Consider the following 22,119-nt stretch of genomic DNA (forward strand, 5'->3'; position numbering starts at 1 on the left):
AGAGAGAGAGAGAGAGAGAGAGAGAGAGAGAGAGAGAGAGAGAGAGAGAGAGAAGATCAAATGAAACATCGTTTATAGGCTTCATCTCTCTTTGATCTTTAAGTGTGGATGTTCATCAAGGTTACATGGGGATGGATTCCTATATGGACATACAGGGTATTCTGCATTTTCCAGCAAGAAATACAAAGCTACACTGCAGATCCCATTGTGACATTAAGCACACTAAGTACATTAATGTTCTGGCCTTGGACCTGAAGTCACAGACCCTAGATTTGCATTCTGATGTCAGCTCTTCTAGTGGGCAAGGTCAGCATCTCTACACTCTTGAGTGAAGATTAGCATGAACTCTACCTATTAGCTTATCTTGGCAAGTTAATAGAATTATTTCAAGGGGAGAAGGTCAACTATAAACCATTGTGCCTGTGTTCTCAGTAATTATTAGTAGCCACTATCATTACAGAGCCTGATTACTGTGCTATATGTAAGTGGCCTCAGTTGAGGGGGAAACTGTAACAAAGGCAATAGGAATGACACAGTGACCACTTGAGCCAATGCTATACAGTGGTGGAAGTGACCAGATATCTTCTTAAGTATCTGCTCCCCAGTTCCTCAAAGAAGAACGGCTGTTGGGTGATGAGCAATGGAGCATCCAACAGCATATTCAAGGCTCCCTAAGAAATGCTGTACATTTCTATGGATCTCTTATGACTCTTCTTATCTTCTAAATTTTCTTCCTGGATGGGGAATAAAATCTGGAGTGTAAATATATAAATAAAGGATTTAATAAAAAGAACTTCAGCAGAATCCATATTTACTACTCCAAGTGGAAAGAGGGCCTGATCTACGTAGACAGATGCTATTTTTGAATAGACTGTGGTGTGAGACAAATTATCTAGAACTCAGAAACAAAGCCAGAGATACCCACAGCTCCGGGAGGGCCATACTGAAGCACTGGGTGACCCAAGTCTAGTTACCTTGTGTTTTGCCTCTTTGTTAATTATGTCAGTAAAGGACAGTCTCTGAGAACTTACACATTAGTGTGTGGGTTGGTGTTTAGTAAAGTGATAATGTTCTGGTGTAAGAAACAAACACCCCTCCCCACACCTACCAGTACTGCCGTGTCTAACTTTCTTTCATTTGTAACTCGACAAAAGGACTATTTTTCTCCTTCTATTTTTCCTTCCTTCCTTCTTGGTGACTTATTATCTTTCTATCTAATTATGTGTCTATCTATGTTGGTACATACCTGGAATGCAGGTATCCTTGGCAACCAGAAAAGGGTACCGATTCCCCTGAGTTACAGGTGGTTGTGAGCTACTGTGAATGTCACTGCGGTCTCCTGGAGGGCCTTACCTTCTTACCACAATCTTAACCACTGAGCCCTCTCACCAGCTTCATAAAAAGATTTTTTCCCTTTCCTAGGCACTACAGTACTTGATCATCTTACAACCCCTTCTCCCCTACCTGCTTTCACTTGTTACTGTGTTAGATACTTTACTCCTTAATGACTAAAATGTCTCAGACACATGTTTAGTCTACATTTATAGGACAGTCATGCTTTTGAATAATTTCAAAAGCCAACTTGGTTAATGCGGAGAAGTGAGCAGATCTCGCTGCCGTCCTTATCAGCTTGGCCCACAGCTTGCGCCCAGGAATTTGGATTTAGAGAGGGTTCCCATCTCTCTGATGAGACTAGCTAACACTGTGAAACTGTATAAGCAGCATGGTTGATGGTGTGTGCCAGGAAGGTAGTGTCTACTTGATCAGCTCATGGTAACTGAGGACATGGAGTCGCTACTAGAGTTCCCTTGTATATAGCATTTCACACATGGTATCACAAACTAGCTCTAGGAAATTCAATGTGTTTTAAATGGGAAACTGTCTTGAAGCATGGTTCTAGATACCTCTAGATGTCCCCGTTTCCCTTGGCTGACTTGATGTTTCATCCTCCTGCTTTAATAGAACTGCAGTGATATCCCCAATGTTGTGAATCTAATAGCAAACCATTGTTGGAGGAGGGAGTGTGAGGGTCCTCTGCTACAGGTAGTTACAGGCACCTCTACAAAACCCTTCCTAAAGTATCTCTTTAAGGAGTTGGCTAGGTTCTGTTTGGCACTCAGCAAAACCCAGATTGTATGCATAGAGTTATTCAAATGAAAACCTGTATGTATCTTTTTTAAAAAAAAAACCCAAACATTTTAAAACAACTCACTGATATCCTCGTACGATCCATCAGGGCACTGAGTAACACAGCTGCTAGTTTCTTCATTCAGGAAGTAGCCATATTTGCAGGACAGGCACTGATCACCATGGCTGCCAAAGCAGGACTCACAATTCGGGGCACACTTCCGGCACCTCTTCTTGTCAGCATGGAAGTGGCCAGGAGGGCAGCTGGAGACACAGATTCTGCATCGTGGGATTATAAGAGAAATGGTTACTTATTTGTGGCCTTAAGGTTAGTTTCCAACTGGGATGCTAATACCAATCAAAGGGACCACATCTGTCTGGTAAAGCTTCCTTTTGTGCAGGATGAAGGAACATCACAGTTAGCACTACATCCAGTAAGCAGGTACTTCATTGTCTACGATCTTCTGGGTAAGGCCTAGCTTTACAGAAGGAATCACAATTGGAATCGGAATCTCAAGAGCTGGCTTATGGTGTTGATCCGAGGGAAAACAAACATGGGCCAGAACTTCATGGAACAAGCTCATTAAAATAAGTAGTTCCTTCTACTTCTACTTATAATTTGTCATGTGCCTTATATGTACATGTGGGTAGATGTGGTATATTGTTATCTAAATAAATATATACACATACATATATATATATATGATATATATGTATATATATCATATATATATGTATATATATGCGTATATATATATATATATATATGCGTATATATACAAAATCACATATACGTGTTCACAGGCACACATACACATAATTTTGTTCACCAGAAACTTTCCTTTGTTTTTCTTTGCTTATTTTTTTTCAATACATGGTTTCTCTGTGTATCCCTGGATGTCCTTGAACTCATTCTGCAGACCAGGCTAGTCTCAAATTCAGAGACCCACCTATCTCTGCTTCCTAAGTACTGGGATTAAATGTGTGTGCCACCACGGCCCAGCTGAAACTTTTCTTAAAAAAAAAAAAAAAAAGTCAACTTCCTTAAATGTCTATAATTAGAGACAGGGCTTTATTTATTTATTTAAATAGTTTTTGAGCACCAATTAAGCAGCAGGCATTTTGGTTAGTGTAACAGATACTATCATCATGGAATCGGCTGAGAACTGATCTCCTTGAGGTATCTGACTTCCAGCATGGATTTCCACAGGGATTTGGCCTTGGCTGTGTCTGCTAAGGTGCCTGAGCACTGTTCCTAGAACACAGTTTTGCCTGAAAGAGGATGGAGAAGGTGGGCCGGGCTGGAAGGGACATGGGGTTGGTTGGATGGGCTTTGTGTGGGTAAGCACTAGCTTGTAGCTTGAATCCACGGGGACACATCTGCAAAGATAGACAGAATGCTGGCAGTAAGAGGCACAGGCTCTGTCTCAGTGTCTAAAATGTAGGAGTAAGAACATAGACCAGCATGAATGGTCTGGCATGTTGGAGAATGTGAGAAGAAAGTATGCGTCTGGTCCAGGCACTGGCATGTCCAGGAAGACTACACAGACAGTGTACCAAATACTAATGGGCTAAAAAGCACACATAACTTCAGACAGGATGATTAAATTCAACACACATACTGTACATCCTGGTTGCTACAGTTAACAGCAATATGTTATATACTTGAAAATTGCTTTTGAAAGTCAATTTAAAATGTTCTCATGGGGCTGGAGAGATGGCTCAGCAGTTAAGAATATTAACTGCTCTTCTAGAGGTCTTGAGTTCAATTCCCAGCAACCACATGGTGACTCACATCCATGTGTAATGGGACCTGATGTCTTCTTCTCATGTGTCTGAAGACAGCAACAATGTACTCACATACATAAAATAAATAAATCTTAAAAAAAAAAGCTCCCCTCAGCTCCTCCTCCTGGCTGTGAGGCTATGCCAATGCCTGGCAAATACAGAAGTGGATGCTCACAGTCATCTATTGGATGGAACACAGGGCCCCCAATGAAGGAACTAGAGAAAATACCCAAGGAGCTCAAGGGGTCTGCAACCCTATAGGAAGATCAATAATATGAACTAACCAGTACCCCCAGAGCTTGTGTCTCTAGCTGCATATGTAGCAGAAGATGGCCTAGTTGGCCATCAGTGGGAGGAGAGGCCTTTGGTCTTGCGAAGATTATATGGCCCAGTACAGGGGAATGCCAGGGCCAGGAATGGGAGTGGGTGGGTTAGGGAGCAGGGTCGGGGGAGGGTATAGGGGACTTTCAGAGAGGAAACGAGGAAAGGGGATAGCATTTGAAATGTAAATAAAGAAAATATCTAATAAACAAATAAAATAATTAAAAAGCTCCCATTATAAGAAAAATTATAAGCATGTTTGAGAATATAGATATTAGTTTTAGTTATCCTACAATGTATAACACTCAACACCACATGGTATTCCATAAGTATACATAATTTTTACTTGCTAATTGGGAAAAGAACTACAGAAGACAAGCATGCTAAGGGCATAGCTGGTCTCACCTCATCAGGGCTCTGCAGGCAAGAAGGCATTTGCAGTTATTTGGCACAGATTTTGCATTAACTTGACCCTATTTGGAATCACCTAGGAGATGCACCAAATCTGTGAAGGTATTCTCCAGAGACTGACTTGAAGACCTGCCCTGAATGCTGGCAGCACCACGCCATAGACTTGGGTCTTAGACTGAATATAAAGGAGAAAGGACCCAGGAAGCTGAGCACCCACACTGATCTGAGTCAATGTTGATCTGCTGCCTCAGCATGGCCAGCTGCCTCATGCTTTCCCCACCATGCCTACAGCCCCGTGATGAACCATATCCCTTCAGTGTGCATTTGAGTCAAAACAACCCGCTCTTTAATTTGCTTTTGACAGGCATTTTGTCACAGCCAGAGAAAAGCAATGAATACAGAAAATTGGTAGCATGAGTGAGGCCTTCTGCGACAATAACCTGGATGATGTGGTGCATAGCACGGTAAGAGGACTATGGAAGCATCTGAGCCTTTGGACCTTTAGGCTACAGAAGCATGGGAATGTTCCAAGGAACACTTTAGGGCCCACCCACAAAGGTCGAGGGAAATGCAGGCAATGGAGGCCAGGTCCTGAAGTTTCAGAGAAGGAATAAGGACTTTTATGGTGATCTGCGCCTGAGGGCCGTTCCATTACTGTGTGCCCAATGTACTGAATATTTAAGTGAGGCTCAATTATAAAAAAGTTTTAGTGGAGGAAACTGTAAATCACCCTAATGTCCACTATACGGTTACTGCTTACTCCTCTTAGGTCGACATTGAGAGAAGGAAAAGATGAGAACACTGTGCCTGGACTGGGAAAGCAGAGGAAGAGAGATTAAAATTGTAACTGCGGACTGAGGTGTGAGTGCAGGAGAGAACTCTGTCCTGAAGGAGAGACCTAAAACACCCCCTACTGGGGCAACAGGAAAGGTGCCATTAGGGAATAGCCCCACTCTTATTCTACTTGAAAGGGGGCAGACCGACCTGTGGATGCTGTGGACATGATGCCCTTCTGAAGACAACATAATTTGATCTGGGTTTAACCACCAGGGCACAGAGGCCACTGTGACTGGGAAATGGGTGTCAAACTCACAGCAGAACTTGATGGTATCGTTCACAGTGCTGGGTTTGGGGGCGGGGGCAAGCTTTATAATGTCATGGAGGCTTGCATCAAGATTCCAGAAAGCCACTGGAGACAATTAGTGTGAGGCAATGTCATCTTCCCTGCAAGGAGGCTCTGAGAGGTACTGTGTGAAGCTAGGAAAACAAGGACTAAGCTGAACGGAGTCCCTAGGATGCTGGAGATGCCAGCACGGATGGGATGTTCATGAAAGAAAGCTATAGGCAATGGATGGAGCCGGTCTACGAGATGGGAAACTTGTACTGCAGATGGCAGAAATGGAGGAGTTGACATCGTTAAGGCTGTTGGGGGACCCAGACAGCAGACAGAGAAGTAGGAGTCAGTCCACTGGATTTTGATCTTGTCCTTGGTCTGATCTTTCTTTGCTATACCCCAATTCTTCCATTTTGAAACAGAATTCCATGCCCTTGTATATTAGCCGTGTAGGACCCAGTTTTTGTAAGGGATTCCAGTTAAGAGTAAGTAACAGGCACAGAGATTTTAGGCTTTTGAGCAACATTTTTAGATCTGTAAAGACTGGTGGGGGGGACTCTTACAGATGTAAGGATGTGATGCACTTCAGTTTAAAAGATGGTTCTGAGCCTTTGAGGGTCTGAATACTGTTGTTAACAGCAACATGCATTAGTATTCAATTGACCAGAAGTAGACCTGTGATGGTCAGTCTCCATCATCATCCTGGAGAGGCTTCAGATTGCCTCTGGAGGTGTCTGGGAAGGTATCGGCAGGGAGGTTTAACTTATGAGGGAAGACCTACTCTGACTGTAGGCAAGATTTGACAAAGAGGACAGAGGCAAAAAGCCACCTAAACGGCAGCATTTGCTGCTCTGATTTTTCGCTAAGGGCACAATGTGACCAGCTCCCCTGTGACCCAGCCACCACGCTTCCTAGACCAGGATGGCCTGCGTCTCTTCACACTGCGAACACAAACAACCTCTTTCTTCCTTCAGTTGCTTTTGTCAGATGCTTTTTCCCAGTGATGACGAAAGCAACTAATAAATATGGCAAATTTTACTGTAGAAACCAGTGTGGTTTTTACTCTTATAAATGACAGGACCATTATGGGCCGGAAGCAGGAACATCCTTTCTTAGAGCTTGTGGGGGGACCCGGGAATACAACGCTGTCAAGACATAGTCCTTGTGATGGGCCCCACAAGCATGCTGGAACACACGAGACATGCTTAGGAACATGGGAGAGCACAGCTTGTCTCTTACCTGGTGTTATTTTTCAGCTTGTAGTAGTAGTGTAAACAGTCACTGCAGTGATCTGGTCCTGGCCCGTCACATCCAACCTCACTGCATTCAGGGTCACAGGGACCTTTCAAGAAGAGATTCAAAATTGGAAAAAGAAAATGGTCATAGTAAGTCAACTTTATCTTGAAGTTGAAATCTCTAATAAGACATTTTAGCTGCTTGCTACCAAGCAGTGATAATCTCTTTGTGATGGCCAATATAGCTATAAGCCCAAGACTATACTCTTGATTGAAGGCAAAACATGAATTGCTAAGGAGTCAAAAATATAATTTATAGGCATGGCCTGGTCTTCAGAACATGCATGGTAGCCTCAGGGCTCTGGGAGTAACAGCAAGCATTTGAGATTCAAGTGAACAGGGTCACTATAGTAAAATGACTATGATACCAAAATCACAAGTTTTGATACACAGAATGTGTATCAAAGACTGTGATATCCACAGCTGCCTAACTCACAGAACACAGTCATCCAGCCCTTCCCTGGTATACAGTGGTAGATGGATGAAGTATTCCAAATTGTATTAGCTGTGAAATTTAATTTGGAAATCAATTTAAGGCTTTTGGGGAAAGAGAAATAAATAGTGTTGTCAAATAACTCTCACAATTAATCAGGAAAAAATGATTGTAGTTGCTATGCATAACAATAAAATATATGGTATTTACTGAAAAATAAGAAGTTACATTGTTGACAAAAAAGAAATAAAACTTTATTATTTAATACCTAGAGCAGATTATGTGTCTTGTTTCAGATCATTAAAGCCACTGAGTGTCTCTGAAATATTACAGCCATCGTGAAATATTGCAGTATATGGCACAAATTTATCAGTCTCTAGTCTTGGAACACAACCTGCAAACTAGATTAAAGATATCCACACTTGGGGTGAAGGCCTTCAAGTTCTCTTTTCTTTGGTATTATGTGAGAAACAATTCATAGTAAGCAAACCACGACAGTGGGGTGGGTTGTACTGTGTGGCTGATGCAGAACATTCTAACAGCATGAAGAACTCCAGTAAGCTCTTCTTTATTCCAGATCTCCAACTTTTAAGATATTTGAACTTAGAATTTTTAAGCCCCTTCCCATCAGACATTTTTGATTTTTGATAAGATATTTTCTTTATTTAAATTTCAAATGTTATCCCCTTTCCTAGTTTCCCCTCTGAAAATCTCCTATCCCCTCCCCCTACCCCTCCCCCTGCACCCCAACCCACCTACTCCCATTCCTGGCCCTGGTATTCCCCTATACTGGGGCCTAGAGCCTTCACAGGACCAAGGGCCTCTCTTCCCATTGATGACTGACTAAGCCATCCTCTGCTACACATGCAGCTAGAGCCACAAGTTCGACCATGTGTTTTCTTTGATTGGTGGTATAGTTCCAAGGAGCTCTGGGGGTACTGGTTAGTTCATACTGATGTTCCTCCTGTGGGGCTTCAGTACCCTTCAGCTCCCTGGGTATTTCTCTGTCTCCTTCATTGGGGACCTTACGTTCTGTCCAATGGATGACTGTGAGTATCCACTTCTGTATTTGCAAGGCTCTGGCAGAGCCTCACAGGAGACAGCTATATCAGGTTCCTGTCAGCAGGCTCTTGTTGGCATCTACCTAGTGACTGGGTTTGGTGGTTGTTTATGGGGTGGAAAGGATCTTTACCAATCCTAAATCTGATAGGGGACTATTATCTAATATATACAAAGAACTCAAGAAGCTGGACTCCAGAAAATCAAATAACCCTATTAAAAAATGGTGTACTGCTTGTGGACGTTGTACATCGTGGTGCGGAGCCTAGTGCGCACCACGATGTACAACGTCCACAAGCAGATTACTCAGCTATTAAAAACAATGCATTTATGAAATTCTTAGGCGAATGGATGGATCTGGAGGATATCATCCTGAGTGAGGTAACCCAATCACAAAAGAACACACATGATATGTACTCACTGATAAGTGGATATTAGTCCATTAACTTAGAATACCCAAGATACAATTTGCAAAACCCATGAAACTCAAGAAGAAGGAAGACCAAAGTGTGGCTACTTCATTCCTTCTTAGAATGTAACAAAATACCCATGGAAGGAGTTGCAGAGACAAAGTTCGTAGCAAAGCCTGAAGGAATGACCATCCAGAAATTTTTGATTTTAAATGCCAATAAATGATTTCCTGAGATATGCAAAAATGTAGCTGAAGGGAATCAGAAGTTCTTGAATTCTACTTGTGTTAATCAAAACGCTTTACTGTTGAACCTCCCAGTGTCTCTTTTAGTCATTATAGAATTAGGTTCTATTTTATTTATTGAAATCACAAAAACATAAATGCTAGAACTCAGGTGGAAGGACATGGAAAACAATGTAGGAGTTACTGAAGAGTGCCTGATTTTCAAAGAGTTACAATGGTTTGCCCAACTTGTAAAGATGGAGTCAAGAAACATCCAGAGGTCTGGTCTAGATCTGTCTAAAGGAAGCAGACTGTGTATTTGAAATGTCCTCGTGGTCTGAATGGAATAAGTGATTTTAAATGTTAAGGGCTTGAAGGCATTCCTGATTAATTGCAAGAGTCATTTGACAACACTGTTTATTTCTCTTTCCCCAAGAGCCTTAAATTGATTTCCAAATTAAATTTCACAGCTAGTACAATTTGGAACAGTTCAGCTATCTAGCACTGTATACCAGGGGAGGGATGGATGGCTGTGTTGTGTGAGTTAAGGCAGCTGTGGGTATCACAGTCTTTGAGATTCAGTGACACAGTCACTAGTGCTCCAGTCAGATACACCTCTAGGAAAGGTCACATGCACGCTGGCGCACATGCTTGCACAGAAAATGAGTCATAGGTACCCCAAAATGTTCACTAGATGATGTTTTATAAGTTAAAAATAACCCTACAAATATGTATTTGCAATACATGCCAATGGGCTCCATATGACAGGTTTGCATGTAATGCTCTTTCTTTTATAACCTTAATTTGTCCCAGATGCAATCTGGTGTTGTGAATTTCAAGGTAATGGTGACATAAAATTGTCTTTGTTCTCTTATAAGTGTCAACATCAAGGTTTTAGAAATGTGATCAGAAAACAGTCGGGTGTATTATTGTGTTCAGATTTTACTATTACCAAATTTGAGTTTGAAATTGTCAAAATTGTGATATAAGAAAGAATAATAGCTTATTTACTACTGTGTTCCATTTATGACTTTGGATACACTTTCTCCTGTCATTGAAGATAAAATGGTTTCTAGTTATGATACAAACAGTAACATGACAAGCTCAAAGCAAAACAAGATGGGACGAAATCTGACACAATCTAGTTCTGGTTAGCTCATTTGGTCTTAATTATCCAAGCATGTTATTGACTTCAGTATACTACCTATTTACAGCAGAAGAACCTACTGAACATTTAAGATGCTCTTATCAAGTGTTTAATTAAACATATTTATCTCAGTGTCAAGAGAAGAATATCTGAACTACAGGAACAAAATACTTTTTGTTTAAAAATACATTAAATTTCTATTTATAAACACTTCTCCATTAGGCAAATATTTGGCAAATAATGTTATACAGCATATTTCAAAAGGGCAGGATGCCCTTAGAATTGGTTGCCTGAAAAAAAAGTAAATAAACAATTTTAGAAAATTGACTTTAAAGCATGAAAATTAGAGAAACGTAGTAACATGCACAGATATCAGATAAAAATGCAGTGGGGTGAGCGAGCGCCTAAATGGAATATTTTGTAAGACAAGGGCAACAAGACACAAATTAACAAAGTAGAACAAGCAATAAGAAGAGAATTACACCAAGTTAAAGAATTTCAGTAAAATGAGGCATGTTCTGTTTCATAGGGAAAGACTAATAAAAAACAAACAAGTCCTCCCATGAGACTGTGTGTAAATTCCAATTATCTTCAAATGGGAAACTAAAATGCAACTTTGGCCATTTGAAATTTCCTATGAAGAACAGAAGTTCAAAGATCTTTGTACAAATTGGAAGTAGATGTTTGACAAATATTCAAATCGACTGCAGGGGTTGAAGGCAGGGTACAGGTCAGAGTGGGACAGGCCCTCAGCACAGAAAAGAGGAGAGAAGAGGAGGGGGAGGCTACTTATTTTAGTTTTGCCAACTTGACCTAGCAGAATTATCTGGGAAGAGGAAACCTCAGTTGAAGACTTGCCTAAACCTGATTGGCCCGTGGATATATCATGCAGCATTTTCTTGATGGATGAGGGGGTGCTGAGGCCGCTGTGGTGGTGTTACCCCTGGGAGGTGGGCCTGAGCGGTGTGACAAAAGGAGCTGAGAGAGCCCTGGCGAGCAGGCCTGTAAAGGAGTGTTCTGCTATGGCCTCTGCTCCGTTCCTGCCCCGACTTCCCTTCTCAGAGGGCCATAACTACAAACGGAAATAAAGCCTATTCTTCCCAAGTTGCTGTTCATGTTATCATAGTCACGGAAAACAAGGGGCGACAGGAGGAGAGAAGAGGAGGAGGAGGAGGAAAGAAAAAACGAAAAATGCCTCATAGAACTGAAATTGAAAAAGACAGTACAACAGGAGATAGCGCTTTACAAATTATCATGTTAATGACTTAGAAATAGTGGATTCCCAGAGACCTTGATACAAGAACTCACTATATTGTTGTAAAGAAAGCATCAGAGTTGATAAAAGGGACAACTGCTCAGTCAACTATATGTAATTGTTTAAAAAATAGTTAACCTGCCCTATACACAAGAGCAAAGCAAGGCAATCCAGTTGGAAACAGTCAATTGGAGAAACCTAAAGAGATTACTAAGACAAAATTTGTGGACGTTTAGCTGATATTAAAGGATAAGATTTCTGCAAATAAGTGATGGAAATTATATATATATATATATAAAACAAAGCCACATCCTCCATCCTCTACTAGTGTCTTCTGTGAAATAACTCATATTAAAATTAAAGGCCGCCTTTCAGAAGGATAACTAGGGTATGTTTTCAGGAGTTGTGCGATACTCTAAGGGTTTTCAAGTTACTAAAGTCTTACAGACAGAGAAGGGACGGGCTATAACCTGGAGTAGAAAATGGGTAAAGCAATGTAGCAGTGTATCTTGAGAACTACAGAGAAGATACTTTTAGGCTTACTAGCAACCAAAGCTATAAAGATTTAAAAATATTCCCCTTTCCTGTCCATTTTCTTCTTTCTAGTCACAGCGGGCAAGAATGAGCACTGTCAGCATCTGGAGCTGGCCTGTGTAGCCTGGAATGGTTGTCCGGGAATTCCGTGTGACAAGAGGGTTCCACATCCTCAAACTGATCACCCACTTTGTAGCAGGAATCTCAGAACAAAATTCTGTCCAAAGAAACAATTTAAGATCTATGCTGTGATGACACTTCTTGGTTATCATTGACTACATCTGGAAGGAACTAAAACCCATGTGGCTGGGTACACCTGTGAGGGATTGGTTTCTTAATAAAATCATTTGTAGTAGGAAGACCCATTTCAGTTTGGATCTTCTGAGGCTGATACACTTGTAATCCAGAACTTTTAAGGTCAGGAGACTCTCCTTTAATTGGAACACACCTTCTAGGGGTAGACTATATAAAGGATATGGAAGAAAGAAACTTGCTCCTGGTCTCTTTGGCAAGTCTATTCTTTCACTGACTTTAGAGTCTACTTCTTCGGGATTGCAGCATTTGCTGCAGACCAACCGAGACTCCTGCCTCATGAACTGAGCAAATACTGGATTCTAGGACTTTCCATTCCATTCATAGGCAGTCATGTTGGACTAGCTGGACCACAGCCTATAAGCCATTCTAATAAATTCCCTTTCTTCTTTTTTCTTCCTTCCTTCTCTCCCTCCCTCTCTTTTCATTCTCTCTTTATATACATATATTTGTTGTATATAATATTCATTTTATATTCTGTAAGTTTTGTCCCTCTAGTGAACCTTCACTAATACACATGAAAAGACAGAAAACCAGTTTCTTCAAACCTGTTTAAAATAGTGTATAATTCTAAGCAATAAAATATATCACTCTGTAGTCACAGAATGGGCTACTCTATAGACAATATATACAGATATTTAAATATATGAATTTATTAGTAAACTAATATACACACATATTTGTAGGAGGAAGAATATATTTCAGACCATGGACAGTTGCTGAATATTATGAATATTATACCACATCTTTGAAAGCATACTTTATAGCAATTACATCATATTACTTTACATGCCAGGAATATGACCAACCTTTTTTAGGTTATGCCCAACTCACCTGCATAATCTTCAGCACCATAGTCATCTGTGGGGTCTTCCACTCGGCTGTAGCGGAAGCGTTCCACTTTGGGGAACTCGTTGGTTGGGGAGTATGGCTGTACGGACGTGCCATAGAGGACTAAAGACCATTCTTTCAATTTACCTTGAGAAACAGTAACCGAGAGTGACCAGAAAATCTCTCTTAGCCCCTTAGCTTCCTAAAGTCAGTCCTTTTCAACAAGAACAAGCAATAGTGGAGTCGTGGTAAGGTTGATAGGAATCTTAAGAAATGGACATTTATACTGTCTGCAGAAATAAGGATTTCCCAGTTCACATGTCATACATTCCCTGAGCGCCCACAATAAGAAGACAGAGACATAAACCAACTTCAGACCACTGGATCAAGGGATGAATTGCAAATTATAACTATTTAAGAGAATACTAGCTGTCTGCAGGAGGCTTTGTTCTAGATACTAAGGTATCACTCAAGCTTTTTAGATGTTTTTGATCTGTGAGTAAGAAAAAACAAAGTATTTGTGCCATCTAATTCCAGAATTAGTATTCAGTATTTATAGACATATGATTTTGAAAACAGTGCTTTCTGATACAATAGCCACTAGATATACTTGGCTAATTAAATGTGAATGATTTAAAATTAATTAAAATAATTGAGTTCCTCAAGATGGGTACTGAGCCATAAATCCATGGGCATGGATAATAAACTACTTTACTGCAGAACATTTTCCTAGACACCGTGGGCTCTGGGTGGCTCCTCATGCATGCTCCTGAAAGTTACCCTAATAAATTCCATGCTTCATCAAGCTAGACCTGGGTAGAATTGTTTCTTTGGTCTATTATGAGTGCATCATTTAGAAGTGAATGGAACATTCTTCACCTTCCTGAAGGAAAAGTCACACATTATTAGTCTAAAAAATATAAGACTAATATTCTTCTGAATGCATTTTATGTATGTGATCTTTAAATAATCTCTTAAAAATAAAAACATCTTTGTTTCATTAATTAATTAAATATGAATGCATATGGGTACGTACGGAAGTCAAAGGACACTTTGCAGGAGATAGCCTTTTCCTTCCACCGTGGGAATTCTAGAAGTTGAACTCAGGTCGTCAGTCTTGATAGCAAGCACCTTTACCTATTGAGCCATCTTGCCAGCCCCAAGTCTAATGCTTTGTGCTGAGCCACCATAAGTTCGGACCCATAGATACTTCTGGGGTGTACTTTGTGCTTCAGATCTATGTGTTGAGCTAGTAGAGTTGTTTTGTATGCAGTTTGCTCTTGGCTTACCTTTTCTTTGCTAATGCCTATGCTTTTTACGAGCTGAAGGCTACCTGTGTCAGAATTTTAAGCAGCATGCATGAAAACTTTGCTTAGTGGCAGGAAAAGAATGGCCACTGGATATGCGTGATGTATTTGATGACCTTGAGGTGGCAGTGATGGAGAAATCGCCCTTTCCACAGGACTCCGCTAGAATTCTAATGGAGTGCACAACACAAGGATGTCATCTCATTTCTCCACCACCTGTAAACATTTGGATCTAAAAATGTATCCCATGGACTCTTTCAGAACGTTGCCTCAAAGGTGATTATCCCTTGTCTGGGGACTACTATTAAGGACATTCCAACAGGACTATAGTCTGTTCTCCTTTCCCCCTCCCTCTTCTATTTCCATTGCCCAGGCCAGGCTGGCCTCGATTTTGCTCCGGTCCTCCTACTGTAGTCCCTGAGTGATTAGAGGTACATGCCTCATTCAGTTAATCACTTAATATGCATTGATTTTTTTTAAATGGAGGGGAAAACACACAAATCTAAACTTAGTGTGGCACCAGGAACATCTAGATTTTGTATGTCTGGATAGAAAAATTCTACACACCTAACAAAAATTTCATCAGCTAGAGAAATCCCTCACCAGTCATAAACAGAGAAATCTACCATGGGACTTTGTGTGATAGAAACAAGGACATGATTATGGAAAAATACATTTGTAAATGGAAAAATCCTTCATCAGAGATATGACTAACCTTAACAGCAAAGAATGGGAAGAAGGCTATAAAAGACCATATAGTTTTATTAGAGCAATAAGGCATATAAAGAACATATCTGATTGGTATTGACTATGGTTAAAGTGAATGTTTACATAATACAATTGTCCCTCAACATTTGTGAGGAATTGGTTCCAACATTTATGAATAGAAAAACCATAGGTGCTCAAGTTCCTTATCGAAAATTTGCTTAGAACGTTCAGATATCTACCTGTGTACTTCAAATGATCTTTGGATTACTCCTGCTCCCAACTAAAAGGTAAATCATTATTGTACTGTATCGTTTAGGGAATTAAAAGCCAGTGCATGTACTATAAATGCAATCATTTTCTAAATATTTTTTTGATATAGGTTTGGCTGAATCTGAGGATATGGAACAATTGGAACACACAGACAGAGAGAAGCCAAAACAAATCCGAGCTACTTCAGAGCGCTTTTAACATAGATGCCAAGGGAGCCTCTGGGGAGACTCTTAACTCCTCCAAGGCAGAAGGACTCTTGCTTATAGCAACTCCCTAAATGGGTGCCTGGACTGGGAGCCCTTCAGGTGATGAATTGCTCATACCTGTCGATGATAAAGAACACAGGTAGTTTTACTGAGTTTAAAATTGTCTCAAGTTCTCTACAGACAACGTGCTGTCTGTATCCACACTTCTCTTTGATATACCACTGCCACATGGCTTACACTTGTTTCTACAGAATCTCTTGACACCTCAGGGCCTGGAGTGACACATATTGATGGGTCATCTGGAAGCTGCTGGGAGCTGTAGAAGCACAACCCATTCACTATGCTATTCTCACTTCTAAGTGTTATGTATCCCATGGCAGGAACACTGAGTAGGAGGAAAAAGAAAGGAAGAGAGGGTCCTAGGAATCAAGTGGCTTAAGAAAAAACCTAAGTGGCTAGAACTGTGGTTTGGGGGTCTGTCTTTAATAGCAACCTTGTGTTTGTGGAACAAACATTTGATCTCTGGATAAAACTGGTCACTATTGTATTCAGACAGCATGCTGAGGGGGAAGGTGATACTTCCAATTTTTATTAAAAAAAAAAAGCTTTAAAGAAGTATTTTATTTACTTGTAGGTACCACAGCAGCAGTTACAAGAGGAGGGTGCTGTGTGCTGTCTTCTGTCACTCTGCACCTATTCCTTGGGCATAGGATCTGGCTTTGAACCCAGTTTACTCAGTCATCAAACACCAGTCATCTTCCTGTCTTTGCTCCTCCTTGGAGTGGGGCCTACACGTTTATTCCTGAGGTTACAGCTATGTGCCAGGGTACCCAGCTTGTTATGTGGGTGTTGGGATCTAAAGTCAGGACTTTACTATTGTATTGTGGCACTCTGATTATTTGGAGCTGTGTACACCAAATAATTGAGGAGAAAGATTTATAAAACATAATGGTCAAAATGGATTCTTAGAATGAATAACCTTCCTCAAGAGGCAGGTAAAGTGCTGGTGAACGTGACCTTCATTCCCAAATTCTCCTGAGAACCACCTCTGCTTTATACATCTCACTGAATGGGAGTTATGATTATGGATGATCTGGGCGATCCCATTCTGAGTCAGTACATGGCTGGAGTTGGATATAAGTCCTGAAGTGTCTCTCAGGAATGAGCCTTCTGCAAATGGACAGAGCACCAAGGTTGTCACTCCTGATATCTGTAGAAGGGACTGTAGTGTAGGTGGGAAGCTGTATACTTATTAGTAAGTTGACTCATTTCTGAGGCAAATAATTGCCCGGAGGGCTTTATTGTGGGCAATGCAATCTCTCGTTCTATGTGCATTTCCTTAGAATATGACAAAGAAGCTTCATATATGGACAGAAGGAGGGTCAGCTGATGTGGTGCACTATGGGATCTTAGAGGGCCAGAAACTATCCTGGCTATCATTATTTTCATACTATATATCAAAAAGAGTTTCATTTTCCTTGGCTTTTGGGTTCATTCAGGAAAGAATACCATCATCCCGCCTCCCCTTGGTAGTAACCTGATTAGTTGGTTCAGCCTAAGCTCACTGTCTTTCTGAAATGAAAAATGAAAAATCGAGAAACAAACAAAAAGCAAGCAAGAAAAGTAGCAATAGGGCAAACCTAACCCTTTTTTCGTGTGTGAATTAATGTGCCTATAACGCAGTTTAAAGCATGCAAGTGAACAAAGCTTGGCTTTCACAAACTACAGAAAGTGGGCCAGATGCACTTCTGAGGGATTTGTCTCTTATCCATGCCTAAATGTTTATTTTTTATTTCATATTTTAAAATGATCCCATTTACTGCCCTACCTTGAGGACTGGAAGATGTGCAGATAATTTACAGAGTGTATGAAATGTATCACACATAATGGTGCCGCTGATACAGAGATGCTCAGGACGTGGTTGTGACTTGTCCCTCAGGGGTTGATGTGCTGAAGGCCTGCTCTACACGCAGTGCAGTTGGGGTAGTGAAACCTTTAAGAGGCAGGGCCTACTGGAAGGTAGTTAGGCTATGGGGTTCCAGCTCCATTAATACACTAATGATGGTCTCTCAGTGAGTGGATCCTGAAGGGGTGAATGAGTTCTGCGGAGAGTAGGCTGCTAAAGGAACTTCCAGAACAGTGACGTTAAAAAACGTTCTTCGTTATGAAGTGGAGTGTCAGATTGTTGTTATAACAAAACCAACCAGAGTAAGGCAACCATGGAGAATTCTTTTGCTCAAATATACTTAACCATTTTCTTCCACAACACAAGTGGGTTAATTTGAACTGATTTCTTACCTGGCGTCTTGAAGTTCCTCAGCTGAGATGGAGTATCATAAACTTCGAGGACCCAGTCCCCAGCAGCCCGTTCTCCCCAGCAATGAATAGTCATGAACTCCCAGTTCTTAAACCCTTCCATGGAATGATCAAATAGCCTGAAAAACCATAAGATTCTTTTTGATGTGTATTAATTAAAATCTGCTGAGAGTAGAGCCAAAAGCATGATTAGTAATCTTTGTATTTATCAGCATCCATGTTCACACACTAAGTTGTCTTTTGTCTTAGACATCACCAATGGCGGGACCCACATAGAGCATCGTTATTCTACAACAAAGAAGCTAGCTATTTAGGGACCAGGAAAATAGGCTAAGACTCTATTCACAAGACTGATAGTAAAGAGCTGAATGTGTAGAGCAATGATGGTCTCTTATACCAGGGATGTAGGGAGAACGTATGGGGTTGGGGTGGGAATGCAAAAATGGTGCCCAAGTTCTGGAAAACAGCTTTAGAGTTCCAATAAAGTTCAAAGAACACTATGCATAAATCTCAACCACCTTTTTTCTAGACATTTATCCAACTGAACTGAAAACATAAGCCTACAGAAAGAACTCCATATGAATGTTCATAATTGTCAAAACCTATAAAACAGCTGGACCCAGGTTAGGTCCCTAGCACCATACGCCTTTAACTTTAGTTCCAGGGGATCCTCATCTGACTTCTAGACACATCTACCTGCCTGTGGCGCACATAAACTCATATATACAGGAACACATGCATATACAGAAATTAAAAAAAAAATTTCTTTAAAAAGCATGCCGATTTCAATGACCCCCAACTGGCAGATTGATTTCTTCATTCGTGGTCTGTGTAAGTGTTTGTGCATGTTCGTATGAGCGTGCATGTACATGGAAGGCAGAAGCTTGTGCTAGCTTCCATTACTCTCGGTTTATCCCTTTTGAGGCAGGGTAGCCTCCTGAGCCTGCACTTGAATTTTTCACAGCTACACTGGAAGTCGGAAAGCCTAGTGATCCTCCTGTCTCTATGTACTTTGGAGCTGGGCTATAGGCATTGCTGAGATATTCGGCTTGATATATGGTTTCTGGGATCCTAATTCTAGTCTTTCTGATTGGAGAGCAAGTGCTCCAAACTTCTGAGTCCTCTTTACAGTTTACCCCATAAACCGGTAGATAAACAAACTATGACATGCTCAGACAAATTTTCCAAACATCACTCGACACAAAGAAGCCAGATACAAAGCCTACATGCTGCATGATTCAAGCCATACAAGTCCTAGAAGGTGCATGGTCAGATTCTTCTCTCCTTGCTCACTTCTTTTTTTGATTTATTTATTTATTTATTATATGTAAGTACACTGTAGCTGTCTTCAGACACTCCAGAAGAGGGTGTCAGATCTTGTTATGGATGGTCATGAGCCACCATGTGGTTGCTGGGATTTGAACTCCGGACCTTCGGAAGAGTAGTCGGGTGCTCTTACCCACTGAGCCATCTCACCAGCCACCTTGCTCACTTTTTGTTTGCTAAGTAAACCAGTGGCTATATGCAGATCTTCTCTGCAGAAGAATGTGTATTTCCAGAAAACCAACAAGAACTGCACCCATTTCCTTCAAGACTAATGTTAGAAACCTGATTTAGGAAAATATACCTAGTCACTGTGTTTAAGATTCCCTCCCCAATGGTAGCTGTTTTCCAAAGCTGCCGTGTTCATTGGCAGGCATTTGGATCCTGAGGGTAGCTAAGTGGCCAACGTAGCAATCTTTCTGAGAAAGGCGATGGACAGTAAAATCACCACTACGTGTTCCAGTGCTTTTTGCAAGGAAGAAAAGGGAAACCAAGCAGTGTTCTCCAACTGTTTCTCAGTCAATAATTAATTTCAGAAATCCTGAAAAGGACAGGTCAATGGAGCCCCTTACTAGAGGATAGCTCAGTTCTTGGGAGTATGCAAATATGTTTCGATACTTTCTCTATTGCAGTGAATGGCTAGCAATTATGCTTAAACCTAATGTGAAGCTGTCTTTGTCTAGTGTACCCATGAGTTACCTATGAAGTTTAACTCTCAGCAGAGAGCTGGTTAGCATCTCAACGGGGCCCACATCAAACACTCTGCTTGGTTTCTTTGCTGGTATCTTTTAAGCAAGAGCTCTTTCCCATAGTAATTGACTCTCAGTAAAATATGAATGATGTAGTTAATGGAGATCCCACAATCCACTGAACAACAGGCTCATTTCACAAGTTTATAGCTTAAATCTAGATATCACCAAGAACTTTTTGGGCCATTGTGTGATTGACTTACACTCTTAAGAGTGGGATGTCTTTAAGTCATTGAAAGGTACCAACTTTGAGGCAGGGACTGGGAGTTATCTCAGAGGCTATCAAAAGGACTATATTGAGAAGAAAAACCAGTAAGAAGGACTCCTTCCCTAACTTGAATTCTGATCTGTTGAGCTTACTATGCGATTTGAGGGCACCACAGCACTAAGCTATTTTAGAATACGCCTGGAAGAATGAACATGAAAACTCTTCTCCAACAGTTTAGACAGGACATTTAGCTCACAGCCTTAAATCAAAACTTGTAAAGGACATTAGAGGCCACTATCTTGTTTTCAAAATCTGAGTCAACTTTTAATTGCTCAGGCGTCAATTACTGGTTGGCTGCATTGGCAGGCCCTGGGTTTCTTCCTCTGTGGTCCTTTCTTGTCCATCTCTGGAATCAATCCTTTGCTGCCAGTCATTTTTAGATCCTATTTGGAACAAAGATTTAATGCCAAGTAAAGATACATCTAATATCAAATTCAAATAACTGTTTCAAAGTTGAGATATGCATTTGCTTTGTCTATGCATATATGGTTATGGTTTTCTGGTCTCTTCACTTTTCAAAGAGTTGAGATGTTCACTGATGTCATGTGAATTGAGGGATGAAAATGCAGAGAGACATGAGGTGACATTCTGCTGAGAGTTGATGGGGACAGAGACAGATAAGGGCTGTTGTGTCAGCTAACTGGACACGTGCATTTCGAGTCTGACCTGGGCCTCATGAGGAGCAGTAGTTAAAATGGGGACATGTAAATTCCATGGTCTGATTTTGATTCAATATTTTGATAATTTTTGTCTTTTAACACTGTAATCAAAACTGCATTTCTTCCTTTTCTTTAAGCAGGAAAAGTTAATGCAGCTTATAGATTAGTTTGGCATTGCTGGGAATAAATTTGTCCATAAAATAAATCAGATGCAAACCCCAGGCTCTCTATTAAAGAGATTCCAAATCAGGGGCTTCCCTTTAACCCGCCGAGAAAGAAATCTAATGTCCACTATGCACACCTGTGCTGTGCTAGCAGCAGACACAGATGACACACGGACATTGTCAGTATCAGCGACATGTTAATAAAGCACACTCAGTATGCTAAAAGCCAAGAGTAGCTCATCACCAGGTCCAGATCCACTTCTGCTGCAGAGAAGTCAGTTCTGTCATGACTGACTTCCTAATTGTGGGCTCGGTGAAATGAGAGGTGCAACTGGCACAAATTGCACCCACTTATTAAGACGGTGCCCCAGCTCTATGCTCAGGAGTGGTTTTCAAAGTAATTACTTTGGATGAAGCCTGTTAGAAGAGCCTGCCATTATGTGTAGCACATCAGGAAATAACTCATATAATTAGCACAAGATTTCCCCCCCCCTTCCTTCACTTAAGAGTCTAGTCAATATATCATGGCTACAACATGCTTCCAAGAAGGTGTGGCAGCTAAATAACAAGGCACTTTATAAGTGCTGGCATCCATATGTTATAATTATTTCTAAGACTGTAAATGGTTTTAATTTCAGAACCACCGTCTACTATTCAAACAGTATTTATCACTCTGGTCTGACATTAGCCTATGTACTTGGGAGGCCTTTCTCTTCTCTTTTACTCTGTAAGAGCTTCCTCACAATTTAGGGTGGAACTTATTTATGGCTCCAAGCCCTCACTGAGCTCAACTTTGATAGACTGTTTATGATATTGGGTATTTAAACATACTACTTGGTTCCTTCTTTTTCTTTTCTTTTTTGGTTTTTCGAGACAGGGTTTCTCTGT

At 40.8% G+C, this 22,119-nt stretch overlaps 1 protein-coding gene across 4 annotated transcripts in view; it reads right to left on the reverse strand.

The window, feature by feature from the left end:
- Pcsk5 (proprotein convertase subtilisin/kexin type 5) overlaps nucleotides 1–22,119 on the reverse strand; it is a 405,046-nt gene that overhangs the window by 132,593 nt on the left and 250,334 nt on the right. For all 4 annotated transcript variants that reach the window (XM_029535426.1, XM_029535430.1, XM_029535432.1 and 1 more), the window contains exons 13-16: nucleotides 18,051–18,187; nucleotides 13,265–13,408; nucleotides 7,001–7,103; nucleotides 2,213–2,406 (exon numbers count right to left, since the gene is read on the reverse strand). In XM_029535426.1, the coding sequence (XP_029391286.1) occupies nucleotides 2,213–2,406; nucleotides 7,001–7,103; nucleotides 13,265–13,408; nucleotides 18,051–18,187 (578 nt within the window). The remainder of the gene's footprint in view (nucleotides 1–2,212; nucleotides 2,407–7,000; nucleotides 7,104–13,264; nucleotides 13,409–18,050; nucleotides 18,188–22,119) is intronic.

The sequence above is a fragment of the Mus pahari genome, chromosome 1 (genome assembly GCF_900095145.1).
Source record: "Mus pahari chromosome 1, PAHARI_EIJ_v1.1, whole genome shotgun sequence".
Lineage (NCBI taxonomy): Eukaryota > Metazoa > Chordata > Mammalia > Rodentia > Muridae > Mus > Mus pahari.